A 19,853-nucleotide genomic window follows, 5' to 3' on the forward strand; every position below is an offset into this window, starting at 1 on the left:
TACCGTCAGCACCTTGCTGTAATTGTAAGAGCTATGCTTGAGCTAAGTGATTATTTCTGTTTCTGTGTCTTCAGTGCAACCTTTTAAGTGTCATACTTCTTTATGTGAGAAGTGGTACCATTCCTATCAATTTTTCTTAGGTGCTCACTTACTCTGACTCCACTCTGATCTTGGGGTTGGCCATCTTTGTATTAGTCCCTTTTTCCCTAGTTATCTGTTTGTTTAATGATCGAGATGTGTAATCGTTGTCTAGCCTTGGTTAGTACCTTTGTACTACACGATGGTTGATGACAAACAACATGACCTGGCCACATGTACTCCCAGCCCAGAAAGCCAGTGGGATCCTGAGCTGCATCCAAAGCAGTGTGGCCAGCAGGGCCAGGGAGGGGATCCTGCCCCTGTGCTCCACTCTGGTGACATCCCATCTGGAGTGCCAGTTCTGGTGCCCCCAACATGGCAAGGACATGGAACTGTTGGAGCAAGTCCAGAGGAGGACACGAAGTTGGTAAGAGGTACAAAGACAGGCTGACAAAGTTGGGGCTGCTCACTCTAGAGAAGGGAATGCTGCATGGAGACCTTATAGCAGCCTTCCACAATCTGGAGACCTACAGGGAAGTGAGAGAGCAACTCCTCAGGAATTGTATTGATAGAACAAGGAGTAATGGGTACAAACTGAAAGAGGAAAAACTTAGTCTAGGCATTAGGAAGAAATTCTTTCCTGTGAGGGTGGTGAAATACTGGAACTGGTTGTCCAGGGAGATTGTGGATATCCCAACCCTTACACTGTTAAAGGTGGGGTTGGATGATACTTTGAGCAACATGATCTAGTGGAAGGTATCCCTGCCCATGACAGAGTTGTTGGAACTAGATATTTAATGTCCCTAGCAACCCTTAACATTCTATAATTCTATGTTATCAGTTTCAGATGGGAGGATACTGACAAGGTGCTTGGCCACAGTCTTCAAGATGCTGGTGTGCTATGGACACAACCATGTAATGAGGCTTCTGATTCTCTCTAGACTTGTCCTCATGCTATTTGCTTTTCTTTTCTTCACTACTGAACCTCCATGTGACACCTACACAGAATTGCATACTGTGTGCACTAGGTTCTCTTTCCAGAGTCCAAATAACTTGCACAGTCTGCCATTCTTCAGATAGGACTAGGATTGTGTTCCTTACATGTACTTTGCATTTATCTACACGGAATTTAATCTGGTATTTTATTACCTTGCCATTCAAAATCATGAAAACTTCTGTAGGAAGGTTTACTCTTACTATGCTGAATAATTTTAATTTATAGTCAATAAATCTTACCACTTCCCAAACCCACCTGCTTTGCAAGGTAATTTATGACTGCATTTTTCAATTTAGACTCTCACACAAATCTATTTTCCAGGAAATTTAATCATCCTTCCCTTTGCCTCCTGGGCTTGACCACCTTGCTGAGAAATTTCAAAGCATATTTAGGATCAAATTGAATTGCTTTCACTTAGATGTTAATAAGCTGAATTGTAAAAAGATTTTTTTTTCTTGCAACATTGAGAACAAATTTCTGCACCAAGATTAAAACAGGCTATCTTCAGGAAGTATTGATGCTTTCAGTGTCACATTTGTTCTGTTTTCTCCAAACTGGGATCTATTAAAAGTTTTCAGTAACATAACTGAAAATGGATTAGTAGAGTTTTGCATATATGTGATAGTACTGCATTACTGAGTTGATTGAATTTTTTCATTGCTACTTTTAATCTGTTGTTGATTATCAAAAGCAAAATCCTTATTATAATGGAGTGATTTCAGTGGAGCATATCAAATAAACACAGGCATCTGAAATTGGAATGTGCAAAAAATGCAGTATTTATGTCAACAGAATATTTCTGTTAAATAAGTACTGCTAATGAATCTTCTGTAAAGCTGATTTTGTAATAAGTCAAGGATTACAGAAGAATTTGCACAGTTGGAGGACAGCATTTAGCTTTGCAGCAATAATATGTCATTTGTTTCAAATCTTTTAAGTAAAACACATTTTGCTACTTTACATATAACTTTTATGTACTTAACTATGAAAAATTATGTACTTTAAATGTAATGTGTAAGGTATTAATGGTTGTAAATGTATAAAGTTAATGGTTGTTTCATTTATACTCATAATTTCATTTATACTCATATAGCATTCTTCATTAGACAACTTAGAAAAGAAAGCCAGCCAAACCATCTCCTCTTCTTTCATTTTCAACATTATACATTTTATTTTCCTTTAAGAAGACTTTACTATGAAATTCTAGATGTAAAAATCATGCCTTCAGCTTTTTACAGAAAAAGTGGACAATACAGAAGCATAGTCGCCTTGCAAAATTCACAGCATACAACTTTAAGTAAAACAAACCAGGAAGGAAGTGTAAGTTTTAAGTGGAGAGCTGGAAATCCAGCCAGATCAGCTGTTCTTTTTTCATTATTCAAAATGTAAATTGTAGAGAGAGAAGAGAAAGCTGTTTTTCCAAAGAGCAAATATCATCACCCAGCTCTTTCCTAGACACTGTTTTCCCTTTCAATCTCTAATCCATCTGTCCTGCCAGCAACCATATCTAGTCCACAAGACAGCCATATTTCAGTTTTCCCAGGACTGCTAATTAAAATACTAACAGGCCTGATGATTTTGGTTCCTGTTATCTGTGATTACAAAGAAATCACTTAAACCCTCTTATCCCTGGTTCATCTCATCTCATGTAACAAGCAAAACACCCACATTTAAAGACAGAACAAATGTTCTCAGCTTTAGGAAGGAATTCTGTGAATAAGGTGTATATGAGTCATGTTGTAATTTTGTATGGTTTTTTTACATTCATCTTCACTTTAATGTAACAGAGGTACTGCTTTATTAGAGGATAATTTAACATAGTTTAAGGTATTTCTCAGAATGGGTCTGTTGCTTTTCTGCATGTGACTAACCTCAAAAATTTTAATCTGTGTCATAGCAGCAATTGTGTTTGCTCAAGCAGAGGCATTTAGAGTCTGAATGAGATGGGAGGGGCATTCTAAAAGTTCTATGTTGAAATTCTGTTTTTCTAAATGCGATAATGTTATACAGTTATATGTTAATAGTCTTGTACATGCTAATGAACATGTACATACTGATGAATTTTACATAGCTTTCATGATTCTTAGCTTTGTTAGGTGTTATTTTATATTTATTGTCCTATTCTTAATGCTACTTCCAGTAGCAAAACTTCTGTTCTTGAAAGAATTGAAGTAAAATGAGCTAAATGTTTTGAGTCTAATATACTGTGCAATCAGAATTTGATTTCTTCAGTGTATAAAAGACAAACTTCAATACCCATCTCAGGATCTGATTACAGCTCAAGTTTACAGCACATTCTTGAGCAACATTTTTTATCTAATTAGCATATTTTCCTTATGTATTAATTACAGACCAATCTCTTTGCAAATTAAAAAAGCCCAGTCTTTTCTCCTTTATCTGCTAGTCATGGGAAATAATTCTCTGGTGTTAGTAGGTGTTAGCAAAGAGCAGCAGGTTTTAAATATATTTATGATGTCAATATTTTGCTATTCCATATAATTTCCCATTTAAGAATAAATACTCATTAATAATGAGTTGTCTTCTAGGGTGGAAATTGAGTCAAAGATAGTTTTATGATTTTCTTATAGTTCTGTTGTCAGCACAGAAAGTATAAAGGCCAGATACTTTGGATCCTAGACCTGTCAGCCATAAAATGTACCTCTTCACTATATCACAGTTGCTAATTTGACAGAAGTAGAATGTATTTTCTTGCTACTGAAATAAACTGGAAATCACTATCACAGTCAACTGCTTAATTGACATACTCTATTATATATGTACCTTAGAAAATGTATATTCAAACTGTTTTCTTTCAATTATGGAATCCTCTGTCAACGTGAAAAAAAAAGTTTTATTAAGGCCATTCAGTTTTTGAGTATCAAGCAGCACTATCTATTTTTATATATCAGTACAATCAGCTTTGTGCTCCATAAACACAAATACAGGGTGCTTTTTAAAAAATTGTGAATTTTGCTAACTTTTCATTAAGGATCTGTGCTAATTGGGGTTTAGATTGAAGTGAAGTCAGTGGTTCATGAATAGCACCTATGAACTCAGAAATATTGCCCACAGACCTATGCCTAAGCATTTCCCTTAGTTCTGCAGTTGGATGAATTGAAGATAAACCCAAGATAGCTGACCTTCTCTTTAGACAGAGGACAGTATTTGCTTACTGTGGACACTACTGAAACTCAGACCAAAGCAATGTAACTATTTTCTACTGAATGCCTTAAAATTCTATGCCTAAAAATAACATGATCTATAAGAATTGGAAATTATACAAGTAACAATGTGTGTCCTTTTTTTTGTGTAGAAGAATTTCAACTTAATGTCTCTTTCCCCCTATACCTCTCTCTCTCTTTTTCTAGATGCAGCAATTGTTCCATGAAAACTATGAACACAACCGCAAGGGTTACATTCAAGATCTTCACAACAGCAAGATCCACACAGCCATAACACTTCATCCAAACAAAAGACCAGCCTACCAATACAGGCTGCACAATTACATACTGAGTCGCAAAATTTCCGAACTGCGCCATCGGACCATCCAGCTCCATCGAGAAAGTGTTCTGATGAGCAAGCTCAGTAACACTGAAGTAAATAAGGAAGATCAGCAACTGGGAGTGGTGCCGTCTTTCAATAATTTCCAGCCACGTGAAAGGGATGAAGTCATCGAGTGGGAGTTCCTGACAGGAAAGTTTCTTTACTCAATGGTGGACAACCAGCCACCCCGGCAGAGCCTGAGCAGCGTCCTGCGGGCTGCGCTGGATGATACTGTGATGCAAGTCATGGAAATGATAAATGAGAACTCCAGATCTAGAGGAAGGCTCATTGATTTCAAGGAAATACAGTATGGATACCGCAGGGTAGACCCTCTGCATGGAGTAGAGTACATCCTGGATTTACTGCTTTTGTACAAAAGGCACAAAGGAAGGAAAGTTACAGTTCCAGTGAGACGCCATGCTTACCTTCAGCAATTGTTTAGCAAACCTTTCTTCAAAGAAGCAGAGGAGCTGGATGTAAAAAGCTTGCTGGAGGACGCCAACACTGACACTCAATCTTTCTCTTTCCTTTCAAATTCTTTAAAGATTTTTTCCTCATCATTCCAAGGCACCAAAGACGTTCGGGGACACAGTGACAAGAAAATACATATTCTTGTCCCTATCACAGGAAGATTTGATACTTTCTCAAGATTCATGGATAATTTTGAGAAGACTTGTCTGATTCCCAAGCAGAATGTAAAGTTGGCAATAATTCTCTTCAGTTCTGAATCAGGCCAAGACTCTAGCAAACACATAGAACTAATGAAAGAATACAGCATTAAGTATCCCAAGGCAGATATGACCCTGATTCCAATGTCAGGAAAGTTTTCTAGAGGTTTAGGTCTTGAGATGGCCTCGTCTCAGTTTGACAATGACACTTTGCTGCTGTTCTGTGATGTTGATCTGGTATTCACATCAGACTTCCTCCAGCGATGCAGAGATAACACTATTCAGGGAGAACAGGTTTACTACCCTATCATATTCAGCCAGTATGATCCAAAAGTAATATATGGAGGCAACCCTCCCCCTGACAGTAGTTTTGTTTTCTCAAAAAGAACTGGATTTTGGAGGGAGTATGGATTTGGAATTACCTGTATTTACAAAAGTGATCTACTTACTGCTGGTGGATTTGATACCTCGATTCAAGGCTGGGGACTTGAGGATGTAGATCTCTTTACTAAAGTGATAACATCTGGCTTGAAGGCTTTCAGAAGTCAGGAAGTAGGAGTTGTCCATGTTTTTCATCCTGTTCAGTGTGACCCCAATTTAGATCCAAAACAATATAAAATGTGCTTAGGGTCCAAAGCAAGTACATTTGCCTCTACCATGCAGCTCGCTGGACTCTGGCTACAGAAACATTTGGGTGTCAGATACAATTGGACTCTCTCCTGACAACTCAGCCTATTTGGCCTTTTTAGGGGAGTTTACCTCATTGCTATTATTTGATTTTGCTGTTGTAGTTTTAAACTCCCTCCTCGTAGTCTTCCAAAGACTGTTGACCTCAAATGGGATGACTCTGCTGTTCACTGATGTTTCTTATACCTACTGAACTAGTGAGGTGAATTTCTTCATATTTCCTTTATTTGAAATTCAGTCTAGTCATGGAAATCATACAAGCCCATGGAGCATATTCATCACATGAGACTGTATTAGAAGAATGTTGTCTTTCAGCTTTTGGATTCAGTATCATCTTTGTTGCATTTCTCAGATTTGATGTGATACAAATATTTACTGGTGAAGGTACCACAAAAGTGCTTTATGCTTCTTCTGGGGATGGAACTCTCTAAGATAAACTTGAGTTTTATAATTTATATGAGGACTTATATGTATAAACGCTACTTTTCTTCATCTTTAGAATTTTTAAAGTAAATGAATAACTAAAATTGTACCTTTATTTTTTAAAATAAGAGTAAAGCTGAGGAGCTACTTGCAAATGCAACTGGTACTGGCTACCAAGGTCCTTAAATGTCTTATTATTAAAAGAAACTCCTCACTGTTATTCAGTCAAAGTGTAAATGACTTTATTTTCACAACAAAAAGGATTTAATCAAATGCTCATGTACACTTTGAAGATTTTTGAGCCAACATCCTTCATTTGCAGGCAAGAAGAAACTATGACTCAACATGGTCATTTAATATAAAGTGCAAGCATACAGTGTTCTTACTTTGAAACACATACTATAAGTTGCTCTTTCTCTTTTTAGAATGAGTCTCTAATGCATAATTTTCTTTTACATTCCTTTCATAAGGCTGCACTTCAGTGTTAAAAGTTAAAGCTCTATTTTTTGTTTTACATTTTTCATGAATATTGGTATTTGGTAGCAACTTGTTGTTAAAATTAAAGTAACTGTAGAATAGTTATTTAAGTTTCAAAATTTACTATTGCTGGTCAAAGTTCCTTGCCAATATATTTATATTAGTGGAGGTTATAAGACTGTGTTCAGATTTATCTCTCCAAACAGCCTGAAGCTGTCATATTGTGGATTCATGAAGTATTTAAAGTAATACAAACAGGAGAAATAATAAAATAAATTTCTGTATTTGAAAAAAAACATTTATATAGGGATATATATGTGTGTGTGTGTGCGTGTGTGTATATCCCTATATATATATATATAGATATATAGAGAGAGTAATTTCAAAGTATATTCCACTTTTTAGTTCAGGCAGTGATTTGTTACAATGGTCATTATTTTTTGCCACATGCTTGGAACATTTCATGTTATACTGTGGTAAGAGCTTAGAGACATTCAGGAAACCATCAGAATTCAGCTAAACTTATTTCAGTGGGTACATCTAGTAACCTCAGTACCCTTGATTTCAAATTATATTTCAAATAGAGCTGGGCAAGAAAAAGTTTTGTTTTTCAGCTGTAACTGACAGCTTCTGTGTTTCCTTAAAAAAAAAAATCCAAAAAACAAACCTAACCAAAACCCCCCAAAACAAATAAGAGATTGGAATTCACTGGCACATCTGTTTGTGTGAGGATAGTCAGATAATTTCCTAAGCCATGAAGAGAATATGTAGGTCAGTTAATGTCTCTTATCTGTGGTTCTCTGTTCTGGACTTGTCATGCAAAGAAAAAGGAAACCCTGACAAGGATTGAGTTAACTCAGAATTAAAGGGCTGGCCATAGTTTGTTGTGTGCTTTAAAAAAGGCCATTCCCTTGCCCTGGATAAGGTAGTAATTGTGGTAGATGACAACAGAGAGAGTAATTCATGTTTGTACTAGCCCTCCTCAAGCAGAGCTCTTGTCTTATTATTTTACTGGAGGCTCTTGCCTTCCTAGCCCAGTATTGTTAGCTCAAATGTCTGATAAAAGAAAAATTCAGTATCACTTATAGTATAATTCTTGGAAATTGCTCTTCAAATTGAGTGATAAAATAACACTTTGTTCATTAAAAATGCCAAGAACAAGGAATGTGATATATTTTAAAAATCTCAATCAACCAATATGACTGTAAATATCAAAAACTGATTGCCTGTTGATAAATGGTTGTGATGATTTAGTAAACAAGAAAATACCTAATGACTGACAAAGACATCTAAGGAAATCATTGTCTACTGGGATGTATTCCAGTGGTTATTTCAATTACTTAGTGGCCAGAAAGTATTTGCTCAGCTCTAAGTAAAATAGTAGATTAGAACAAGCAATGAAACCAATCATTCAGTGGGGATAAAGATGTATACAGAGGGCTTGCAGGATCAGGTCCTACATGATATAAGCAAAATGCTAGTATTTACCAGTACAAATATTTATTTAGTGTCTTGACTGATTCATTTGTTTATATGATGAATTACTTTGTTAAAAACCTGATTATAAATGTTTATTATGAACTATTGCATTTTCTTTTGAAATAACTATCCTGAGATAACTTGAGAAATTGTGTTAGTTTGTCTGAGGAATAATATGCCTTCTAAGGAGATCATATTAAAAGGAAAAAAAAAAGCACAAAAGTGTTAGAGTAATGTTATGTATGTATAGATTAAGATGGGAATATCTGTGTTAATCAACTGTTTGTTTTTGTCTAGTCTGAATCATAATCTTTATTGTAAAAAGAAATTTCTATGTGTATCATGTCCCTTTGTAAATGTGTGACAAATTAATTCACAATAGAACATAAATACCAATTTTTCCCCAAACCTCCTTCCCCTGGGAGTAGTTTTCCTGGCTTCATTGCTGGGTAATGGGTTGTGAACAGTTTGCACTTTGGCTTTTTAGACACAGCCATTCTTTAAAAAAAATAAAACCAGCATCATGGCTGGTTTTTCCAGTCACAGTGCTTAATTTAACAGAGCATTTACATCTCCTGGATGAAGGAAAAACATCATGTTGGGCTTTCTAAGATTTGATGAGTGAACATCAAGGTTCTCAAACTGAAGAAAGGCAGAAGGCCAGGGGGAGATGTGGGGCTCAACCACGGGAGTTAGCACCTTTTCATCCCTGTACTGCCCGCTGTGCTGCCTGCTGCTTATGATTTGGCAGCTCCAGCCAGCACAGAGGAGCTGTGCTTGCTGCCACCAGCTGCTCTTGAGAAGCAAAAAGGCCATTTTAATCAGGGAGCAATCAAAGGAGGGTCCCAAACTGAGGATTCATTGAGTAGGGTGGCAGGTTGTCTTGTTCAGATCATGTTTCTCACTGTCCCCAGTGGGAGAGCCTGGTCCCACAACTCTTCCCTGTTTGCTCTCAAGGGACATTGAAGGAAGGGGAAAAACTCCATGGGGCTGGTGGGCTTACATCATGTACTTGGGTCCTACTGTATCATGGGAAAAGAGGCGAAAAGGTGCCACGTGATCTTCCTAAAAAGCAGTACAGAGCAGTACAGAGCAGCAAAAAGAGAGGCGCCATCTGCACTCACCAAAGACCAGGTGTGCACAAAACTGCCTTCTGAAGCCTTGATAGTGCCTCAGAATTCTTGCAAAAAATTACAGTGCTGGTAAAATGACTCCTACGAGTGTACTGCACATCCTCAGTAACTGTGGGTACTTGCAAGCAGAATGAGTTAAAAAAACATTTTTTTAAACAGGCAAATAAACAATTTAAACTCCTTTTGATGTCTTAAATAATCACTACAATTCTTAAGATGTAGTTTGCTACATCAAATATTTTGCTCCAAAGAATGATGCCAGCTTTAAGATAAAAAAAACCCTACATGTGTAGTCTCTGTCTCATTTTCCTGCAACTTGAAATCAGTTAAAATTTACAGAAATAAACAGGGACTAGAAATTGGTGAGTCACTGACTGGGGGAAAGGTTTATGTTTCTGCTGTATTTTTAAAAGAGGATCAAATCAGGAGAAAAAAAGACTTGTCGAGTAAGATATAGTAAGATACAGACAAAAATCAGCTATGATGTTTAGTAGCAGTGATAATTGTGGTCCTAAACCGCATCAGAATAAGATGTTTCACTAAGCGATAACTGAATGTCACTGAAGGTTATCGTCTGTTGTACATCTTTAAGTAACATGTAATCCATTTTTAATTCATTAATTTCTTAGAATAATTTTTAGTTTCTTCCATCAGCATTTATTCACTTGATTAATAAGATTACATGTCATGACTAAGTCTCAATTTCCTATTTTTCTTTTTCTTGGGTCTTTCCATTTGCAGTATGGACTACAAACGGGAAACCAGTTCTACAGAAATGAAACATTTTGAGCTAGCATGATATTTCTGTTACATTTTTATGATTTCACTGCCATACAAAACTGCTGAACTAGAATATTTTAGTGAATGAGTTTCCAGCCTACTTCAAATTGTTTCCATTTGCCTGTCACTGTAAGTTAAAAGTGTTCTGAATAATATTACTTCATTTCTTCCTCTGGTCTCCTTCATACCAGAATCACACCAAAGCAAGGAAGTGCAAAAACTTTGTAATGCTTACATCTAGGAAATTTTTCTTTTCTTTCTAGTCTTTTATCTCAAATTTCAGAACCTTACTAGTTCTATAATTTTAATAAAAGAAATAGTTATTAAGATGTAAGGCAGCACATATATTAGCTTCACCCTACAAACTGTCATTTTACATCTTTATTTTCTAGTCACCTTGTTATTAAACAGATGTTTGCTATTTATAGAAACTTTGAAAATTTTAATTAAAATTAAAAACGTTATAAATAAATTAAAAGCATCCTTGCTAGTTCAGAGTTTACCTAGTCTTAGTGGAGAGTTTAATCATGTAGGCAGAGATTGAAAGACGTACTATATACTGTAGGCTGCTGGTTTTTGTTTCCTTTGTAGGGCCGGAGGGAAAATCTCCCCAGCTCTGGATCACATGCCTGCAGTGTGATAGTATTCTTCACAAATCAGCCATGTCTAGCAATGATTTTAAGTGACTGCAAAGCTTCAAAAAGCAGGCAAGATTTACTGGATTTATCTAAACCCGTGAGAGACTGATATTCAGATTCAGAGGCTGGTGACATAGTCAGGTGTTAGACAAGTGCATTAAATACATCTGCTGCTGCAACATCTGGGCACATCCACTGTAAGGACCCCTTTAAAAAGGATGCCTCAGGAATGTAGTAGGTTCAATGAAGATGTTACTAAAAAACACGTACTCTAGATAACATGGGTGCCATTAGAGCAGGTAAATTGCCTTTAGGTGATTTCTGTAAAAAAATTATAATTAAAAAATGCTTGTGCTTGAAATTATTAACATTGTTACTACTGGTTATTTGGGAAGCCTTCATGACTTGATCTCATTCTTGATTAAGGTAAAATGGAGCAATAAACGATGCTTATTTTTCACATCTGTCCATACACTTTTGGCTCAAGAACAGAAAAGCTGACTAACTGCTCTGAAGATGGTGGTCGAACCACAAGTTACCAGAGTCTACTACACTGTTCGGTGTATTCAACTTTGAAACCAAAACTGAGACCTGCTACCAGGTAAGGAAAATTTCAGCATAAGAAGTAGAAGTCTGAGTTTGTGCAAGGCATCATGGTATCTGGGGATCCACCTTAATGCTTAGTGAGTGATTGCTAGGAGCAGACATTGTGCAGTCTGAATACATGCTACCAGCACTTGAAGAAAAAAGTGAGGAATGCAGTAAAAAATGTTTCACAGGTGACAGGATAGATAGTAAGGATGTAGATCCAGAGTGGTGTGTATAAAGAAAGATAAAACATCTTTTAAAGAAGAACTCTGCTTTACTTTCTTCCTGATAGCTTTTCCCCTTGTACATTCCTCTTGAACATGCAGAGACCAATGCTGGGACAGTCTATAGCAATATCAAAACTATGTATCTCCCACACCTGATTTGTTCTGAGCAGCAAGCCCATGTTTTTTGAAGTGATAGCTGAGCTGACAGTATTTAGTTCCTCCTCTACTCTTTTTAGAAATGACACGCTTTATTATTATTTAACTAAGTGGGACCTTTGACAGCTTTGTGCCTAAGATGCTTTATTTTTCCATTGCATCTCCATATATTGCATTGTTACATGGCACATCACTGCTTTAAATTATGAAGTTCCTTTAAACAAAGACTTCTGGACAGTAGTTTTCATTTGCTGTAACCTTGCAACCTTTCAGCTGTGTTGCTGAAATAAAGTACATTCACATATGGTAATTTATTTATTGTATTCATACAATGGTTTTGTTTGGGAGAAAATTCCGAATGAATATGAGTTACAATTAAATGTTTTATTGACAAAGTAGAGAAAATCTGTTTAACTGGGGCCAAGCAATGAGCCATTCGTCCAACATGTGCTTTTACTGGAGGACATCCAGAAACAACAGGTGTATTTAACTAAAAAGGTTATAGGGAAATGTCTCCAGTAAAACTGAGTGGTAAACACTGTTTTGCACTTCAGAACAGCTGGTATCAGAAGATTTATGCCTGTAAAAATATTTCAGTCATAACTTCTGCCGCAGTCAACCAATGTTTAAGGGACAGACACAAGGGCAGATCCCTTGATCATGCCCTCGTGTGTGGAAGTGACCAGGGAGATCAAGATTTATCCTGGAACACATTTAGAAGAGAGTCCACTGTGAAAGAAATATGGATGTGGACAAAGAAGGCAGCATACAAGAAACCAAAGAGAAGATTCTCTTTCTTCCTTTTCTTTTAGGCTTGACATGGTGCTGTGCTCATCCGGGAGCTACCACATCTTCCTGGATTGATCTTGGCACCAGGCAAAAGAAGCACTAAAAAGGAAGCATGAATGTTCTTTGTATGACAGAACCAGATACTGGTGGGTGATGAGAAAGAAAGTGTGTGGGAAAACATATAAGGAATCAAGAAAATTAATTATTTTTTTGTGTGAAGAAGAAATATAGTGTGTCTGTAAGCAATTTTACTAGCCCTTATATGTAGACGCAAAAGGGTGTAATTAAAGGACATAGATTTGAAAAGGAAGGAGAAGATACACTTTAGTGTATATTGTATAAAGTATATAGTGTATAAAGTGCAGGAAACAGAGTACGTGTCTAAACATAAAATTTAATTACTGCAGACATTAAAATATATGTGAAAGAATAGCACAAGAAATAGAAGGAAAGAAACTGCAGGAAAAAAGGAAGAATTGAAAAAGATTTAATGAAAAGCAATTGAAGGTCTAGCATAGATGCAATTTATGCCCTAGATACAGGATAATTCATAGTGCCATTCAAGAAACAAGGGAAATATGTTATGAAAAGCATTTCTGTAGTACTGTATCCCACTGCTTTACCTGGGTGCAGCTGAGGGACCAAATGCCAAGCTAATACTAAAATATTCTTTTGTTTGCTTTTTATCAGAGCCCAAAATACCTATATTTGTTTTCCTCTTGGTTTTTCCCCACCCTGCGTGGTAAATATCTAGTCAGATACTGTGTTACTGAGATTTTGTGTTTTTGAATTCAGTAAAAAATATGGGGAATGTCTTTAATAAACAAAATGGCAGTACCAATGCTATCACACATCTGAATATAATCTTTTTGTTGTTAAAATGCCCTCCAATTACAAAAAGTTGGCATTCAGCCAGAACTTCTGCAGTCTTGCTCCATCTTTCTTTCCCTCACACTTTCAATATCTAACTTCTGCTGTACTTACGTATTGATGACAAATTTAGAGAACTAAGGAAATTTATCTCCTTTCACAATCTTTCTAGTTTATTCATGCAAATATGAATTAGAGTTAGGCACTGTAAAGATATCACTGATGTGTAAAATTGCTGGACTACACTGTTTTATTGCATTAGTTCCCAGCTCTGTTGCAAGCCATTTGCCTGTCACTCTCTTTAAATCCTAAATTTTATTATCACTTCCCTCATCCCCTTCTTATGACATCTTGAGTTTATTATCAGGAACAGAAACACAAAACCTTACCAGATTTAAAATGCATCTCCAAAATTAGGTCTGAAGTATACAAGACTCACTGATTCAGCAGATATTAAAGGGCTAGGTGACACAAGAAGGCAAAAGTCTTGGAAACTGAGAGAGACAAGATTGAAGAAGCGGAAGGATACCTAGCTCCATAGGCGTTCCATTTTATGGAATCCTGCACAGACAAAGAATGGCTGAGATAGAGAGGGAGCTCTGAAGATCATAGAATCATGGAACAGTCTGTCTTGAAAGTGAGCTTTAAAGGTCATCTGGTCCAACTCCATGCAATGACCAGGGACATCATCAACTAGATCAGAACCCCATTCAACCTGACCTTGAATGTTCTCAGGGATGGGGCATCTCTCACCTCCCTGGGCAACTGGGGAAATTACCACTTTCAGTAATTTACCAATTTCATTGAAACAAAATCTTCATCCTTATGTCTAATGTAAGTCAACTTTCTAATAGTTTAAAACCATTATCCCTCATTCTGTTGCAACAGAACTGGCAAAAATAATTGTCCCTGGCTTTCTTCTAGTCCCCCTTGAGGTACTGAAATATTTCTGTAAGGTCTTCATGGAGCTGGGGCCTTCTCCTGCAGGATGAACAACCCCAACTCTATTATAAAGAGGCTGTCCTCATAGAGGAGGTGCTCCAGCCCTCTGAACATGTCTGGACCACCTCCAGCTCCAGCAGTTCCATGTCCTTCCTGTGCTGAGTCTCCAGAGCTGGATGCAGGGTTCCAGGTGGGGTCTCACCAGAGCAGAGCAGAGCAGAGGGGCAGAATCCCCTCCCTCCCCTGCTGCCCACGCTGCTTTGGATGCAGACCAGGACATGTTTGGCTCTCTGGGCTATGAGTGCCCATGGCTGGGTCATGTCCAGCCTCTCACCCACCAGCACCCCCAGGGCCTTCTCACAGGGCTGCTTTTGACCTGTTCATTCCCCAGCCTGTGTTAGTACTGGGATTTTCCCCAACTCAGTTGCAGCACCTTTCACTTGGTCTTGTTAAACCCCAGAAGATTCCCACGGGCCCACTTCTCGAGCTTGTCCCAGTTCCTCTGGATGGAATCCCATTCTTCAGGTGTGTTAACACCACCGCTCAGCTTGGTGTCATCTGCAAACTTGCTGAGGGTGCACTTAATCCCTCCATCTGTGTCATTAATGAAGACAATAAATAGCACTGGTCCCAGTATGGATCCCTGAGAGACACCACTTGTCGCTGATCCCCATTAGGACACTGAGCCATTGACCGCTACCCTCTGGATGGCACCATATAACAAATTTCTCAGCCAAAAACTGTCCACCCATCCAATCCAATTTACAACGAAGGATGTTGTGGTGGACCATGTAAAAGTCTTTACAGAAGTCCAGGTAGATTATATCCATAGCTCTTCCCTTGTCCAGTGATGGAGTCACTCCATTGTAGAAGGCCAGTGGGTTGGTCAGGCAGAAAGTGATGCCATGTTGGCTCTTCAATTATTTTCTTCCCCAAACCCTGCTCAAAGATGGGTAGAATCCACTGATTTCTCTTTCCCTTAGTAGTCTGAATTTGCTTTCACACGTAATTTGTATGCCTAAAACCTCTGCTGGATTGAGAAACATCTGTGGAGCAAATAAAGGTGCAATAAAAAAGCTTCTGTCCAGGATCTGCCTTGTCCTTCAGCAGTCACTAGGATACTCAGTGATACAAATATGCCACAGGGGCAAGACTCAACAATGAGCAGGCAGAAGTGGAGCATCTCAGAGAAGCTTTTTATTGATATTTCTAAGATGAACTGCTGTGCTGCTGTTGTTAAGAAGTCAGTTACTGCTGAGGAATGAACTGAGACGATTAAGAGTTAATCACCAGTGTGCCCAGACCTTTCTGTTAGGTGCTGGGATACTTGGATTGATAAACTGAGCTATTGTATATTTGGGATTTAAAAGCCTGAGATTGTGATCAGACTGCTATTGAATAGTGAATTTATTTTCCCTTTTCGTGTGTTTTTTTAATAACATCAGGTAACTATAGACAAAACTTTGGCTGAACTTCAGTTCCTGCAAACCTTGTCTAAAGCACCAAAGAACAATTATAATTTCTTGATGACTAAAGAAAATATACTAATGCAAATCTCACTGACTCTGATAGAAAATGTTCTGTATGTACTGATATCTATTAGGATAGAAACAAGAGAACCTGTGTTTTGTCAGTTCTTGAGAGTGTTTTTTCAGGCAGTGACATTTCCTGCTATGAAAGGGAACAAATGGCTCCTTCTGTTTCTGCTCTATATAATCTTACTTTTTTGTCTACTATGGGTAACTTAAATTGGCTGAATAGGGTAGTCAATAGTAGAGGCAAAAAACATATGCCAAATTTTTGTCATTATAAGGCTGTCAAACCAGATCAGTAAAGACAGAAACTCTGGAAAGCAGCAAGTGACCAATTAAATTATTGCTGGTGGCACTTGACAATTGGGACGAGAAAAAAAAATAACAGTTTTATGAAGCTATTAGGGAATATCTATAAGACTGAAGAATTTCTTAGAACTCCATATAAAATATTCTCTAATGTTTCCTATATCTAAAAAACAAGCAATCTTATAATGACATGCTTTACAATCCAGATTACTGTAGCAATTTCAGAGCTAACACAGTAGTATCAGTAATTAAGATTGTTTCACATGTCCCTGGAATTAGAGAGATTTTCCATATCACCACCAGTAGCATATTCACACTATCTTTCTGTGTTCACTTGCCAAATTTTGACATGAGTCAGACCACATAAAGCCATAACCTAACTTCCAGTCTTTGGGAGCACTTCAGGACTAAAGAAACAGCACAATGCCAATATGATTCCTGACCAAAGTGCAGCATCAGTGTGGCATAAAGTTTCTGCTACATGAAATAAAAGCCTAAAGGGTATCACAATATTAGTAGTTACCTTATGATTGTTTATTATTTTCCATCTTGTCCTCCAACAAAATTTGATGTGAACCAGTTTCCTGTTCTTTCTCACACACCTTGAATGGATGAGATTCACTGGGTACAAAAAGATAGAAAATTGTGGAACCACTTGCCTTTCTTAAATTTCTATCAGTTTCTGAGAAACTGAAAAGAAGTCCTTCAAAGCAGGATGTGTTTATATTATTTTGATACACAAGCTCACTTCTATACTGAAGAAGGTCTTTATCAAAATACAGTGATTCAGAAAGTGCTAATTGCTGTAAGACAGGATTCATAAATCAGACTGATAACATAGACTGCATTAGACCATACTCTACCTAAACCCTACCTTTGTGATAGACTATAAAAAGAGTAACAGAAACCTAACTTTTAGAAAGAGTTTTTGAAATCTGTATCAATGTCATTCAGCCATACAAGTGAATCACAGTTCCCTCTTCATCTGCCCTCATTTTGAGAGTAAGACCAAAGGAATTTCTATTATTTCATGGGCCATTTATAGATGAACTCATCTTTACAGAAGGCTGTAATGGAGGATTATTAAGATTTTCTGTAGGGAGGTTTTTTTTATTAAAATGGAAATCTGCAGGAAAGTGGAATAGAGTAAGGGATGAATGACATTATTTGGACAATTAAAGGTACACTAGAGATCATTTGAAATGCCTAAATTTTCTCAAAAGTCTTTGCTGCTGTGGAATGGGTAAGACTAACTTTTGGAAAAGTGGTGTAAAAATCATTATCTAGGAGATTATGAATGCAAAGGATTTGGCATACTGGACATAATTATATTTAAAACTTAGAAATCTTAAAGCCAATTTTTTTACATGATTTTATGAGCTCTTTATAAAACTTCATCCCTGGTAAGGGGGTGGCGATTATTGAGGTTATAAAAGGCTGCTCCTAGCTTCAGGGGAAGGATGTCAGGTTGCTAGAACTGAACAGGTTTGCAGGCAGCAGCATTTCTGCAGCTGTTTTAAGAGGAGAACTGTGAGCTATCCACTTAGGTAAGCTTTGTTACTGGGACTACTCTAAAAGGCTTAGAGAAGGAAGCAAGATTGACAGTGCCTTGCCCCAGCAGTGCCTGTAGAGCAGGAGAATAGGAACAATGGTTGCTACCAGGCCACAGTGGGGTTGTGAGAGGTTGTTAGAGCATATCTTCACTTCTTCTGAATGGCACTGAGCTAGCAAAACTCTATGGAGACACTGACAAGAGAATTTCTATGCTAGTCTCACGCAGCTGGTGAGTACATGTGGCAGCTGTCCTATAGCTCCTCTAATTTATTCCAGCACTTGGGTCACAGAAGATTACCTGACAGACATTTCTTGCACTGCTGATACCCCAAAGTCAACTATGGCACTACATTTGCAAATAGGCAAGTAGTGCTTCCAACTGTAGCAAGAAATAGAGGCAATCTGGAAGAAACACAGGGTGATAGAGAGAAATGACTGCTGTAAAGATTTTAGGCATCTTCCTTTACCTAGAGAAGAAAAAGATTATTTGATATGGCCAAATGCCACACGAAGAAAGGGTGGAGAAGCATAATGAGAGGGTGCACAGGTGACTATCTCTGTGGGGTCCATGCCCAGACCTGTTGCATGCTGTGGTAATGCACGTAAGTATTAAAAATCAGGAAGAAATTTACTGCTTACCTTGGAAAATAGGTTATCAACTTGTTAATGAGAAAAGGTGAGGATAAAAATACCACTGAAGCTAGGCAACTGTTTTTGCGGAAGCCCATGCTGTCAGAGTCAAAATGGTTCAGAGCACCTTGCTGGCAGAAGCTGGAGCAAAATGTTTCCAGTCACAGGATTTGTTTTTGAACAAATGTCAAAGGAATCAAACACGGCTTGCTTTGTCAACTAGTATATTTTTGATCATGGGAACAATTGATTTGCTACTCAAAGTTTAATCAAAGCAATGCAGTTTGACAACCTGCTAAAACCTATGAGATCAAGATGCCTCTCCTGGAAACAGGATGCCATTAAATATCATCATCACCATCACCATTCACTGACCCTTCAGAAATCCTCCCAGTTTCAGCAATGTCATTTTCAATTAACAGTAATAGTTTATAGAAGGTACCTGTCTGTCTTGAGTAATCTTTGACTCATTGAAGCACATGCTCCATTTCATATAATGCAGTTTCCTAAAGTTTTATCACAGAGATTGTAACTCACATGAAATGCACATTTTTGACAATGGTGATTATATCTGAAGTGTGAGGTAAAATTTGGGAATGTCCTTATTTTTGACTTGAGAAGCTTAATGAATTCAGTGGAAGCCATGGTAGAAGACAGCTGAGAAAGCCATTAGAAAACTAGGCAAATCTAAAGCAGAGTTTGTGGGTTTTTTGTTTTAATTACTTTCAGTATTTTAAGTACTTAATTACTTTAAGTACTTTCAGTAAACAAAAGTTAGGAACTCAGCACCATGCTAGCCACAGGTTGTATCTATTTCCTAACGTGATACTGCTTCTCTGCTCTCCTGGAGCACACCTCACCCCCATACACATCACACTTCTTCCACCATCAATCTAAGATACTACTGGGAAACTCCATTGTTACATTTTTAAACAAGAATGTTATACAGTTGTGAATGGATTCTGCTTGCCATTGCTGCCTATTTAATCTTCCTTTTATTCCTCTCTCTTAGTTGGCACATGGGTAGTAGGTCTCTGAGACCCATTCTACTTCTCAGCCTGTGTTTACACCATGTACAATGGGCTGCCAAGTCTCTTTGTGGGTTTCAAAGAACCCTAGGGAAAAAAAAAGCCTAGTGTGATTTTTGTCTTATACTGTATTTGTATTTCACCCTTCAGTAGAATTAAATACTAATTCAGGATCTCAGGAGGCCAGGTTTGCAGAGACAAAGCTTTTTTCTGTAGTATGATAGCACCCAATTTCTTGCAAGTTATGGAAACCTTAATAATAGAAATATGAACAATAGCAAAATTTCTGTTATAGAAATTTCCAATTGTTTCAATTTACATAAAA

At 37.5% G+C, this 19,853-nt stretch overlaps 1 protein-coding gene across 1 annotated transcript in view; it reads left to right on the forward strand.

The window, feature by feature from the left end:
- The window catches only part of CHSY3 (chondroitin sulfate synthase 3), a 137,040-nt gene extending 128,504 nt beyond the window's left edge, over window positions 1-8,536 (forward strand). Inside the window, exon 3 of the mRNA XM_005530042.3 lies at window positions 4,444-8,536. Coding sequence (XP_005530099.2) covers window positions 4,444-6,009 — 1,566 coding nt within the window. The 3' untranslated portion in view covers window positions 6,010-8,536. The remainder of the gene's footprint in view (window positions 1-4,443) is intronic.
- The last annotated feature ends 11,317 nt before the right edge of the window (window positions 8,537-19,853 follow it).

This window comes from Pseudopodoces humilis, chromosome 4 (genome assembly GCF_049639895.1).
Source record: "Pseudopodoces humilis isolate 2021_Gansu_Grassland_sample_001 chromosome 4, ASM4963989v1, whole genome shotgun sequence".
NCBI classification, from domain to species: Eukaryota; Metazoa; Chordata; class Aves; order Passeriformes; family Paridae; genus Pseudopodoces; species Pseudopodoces humilis.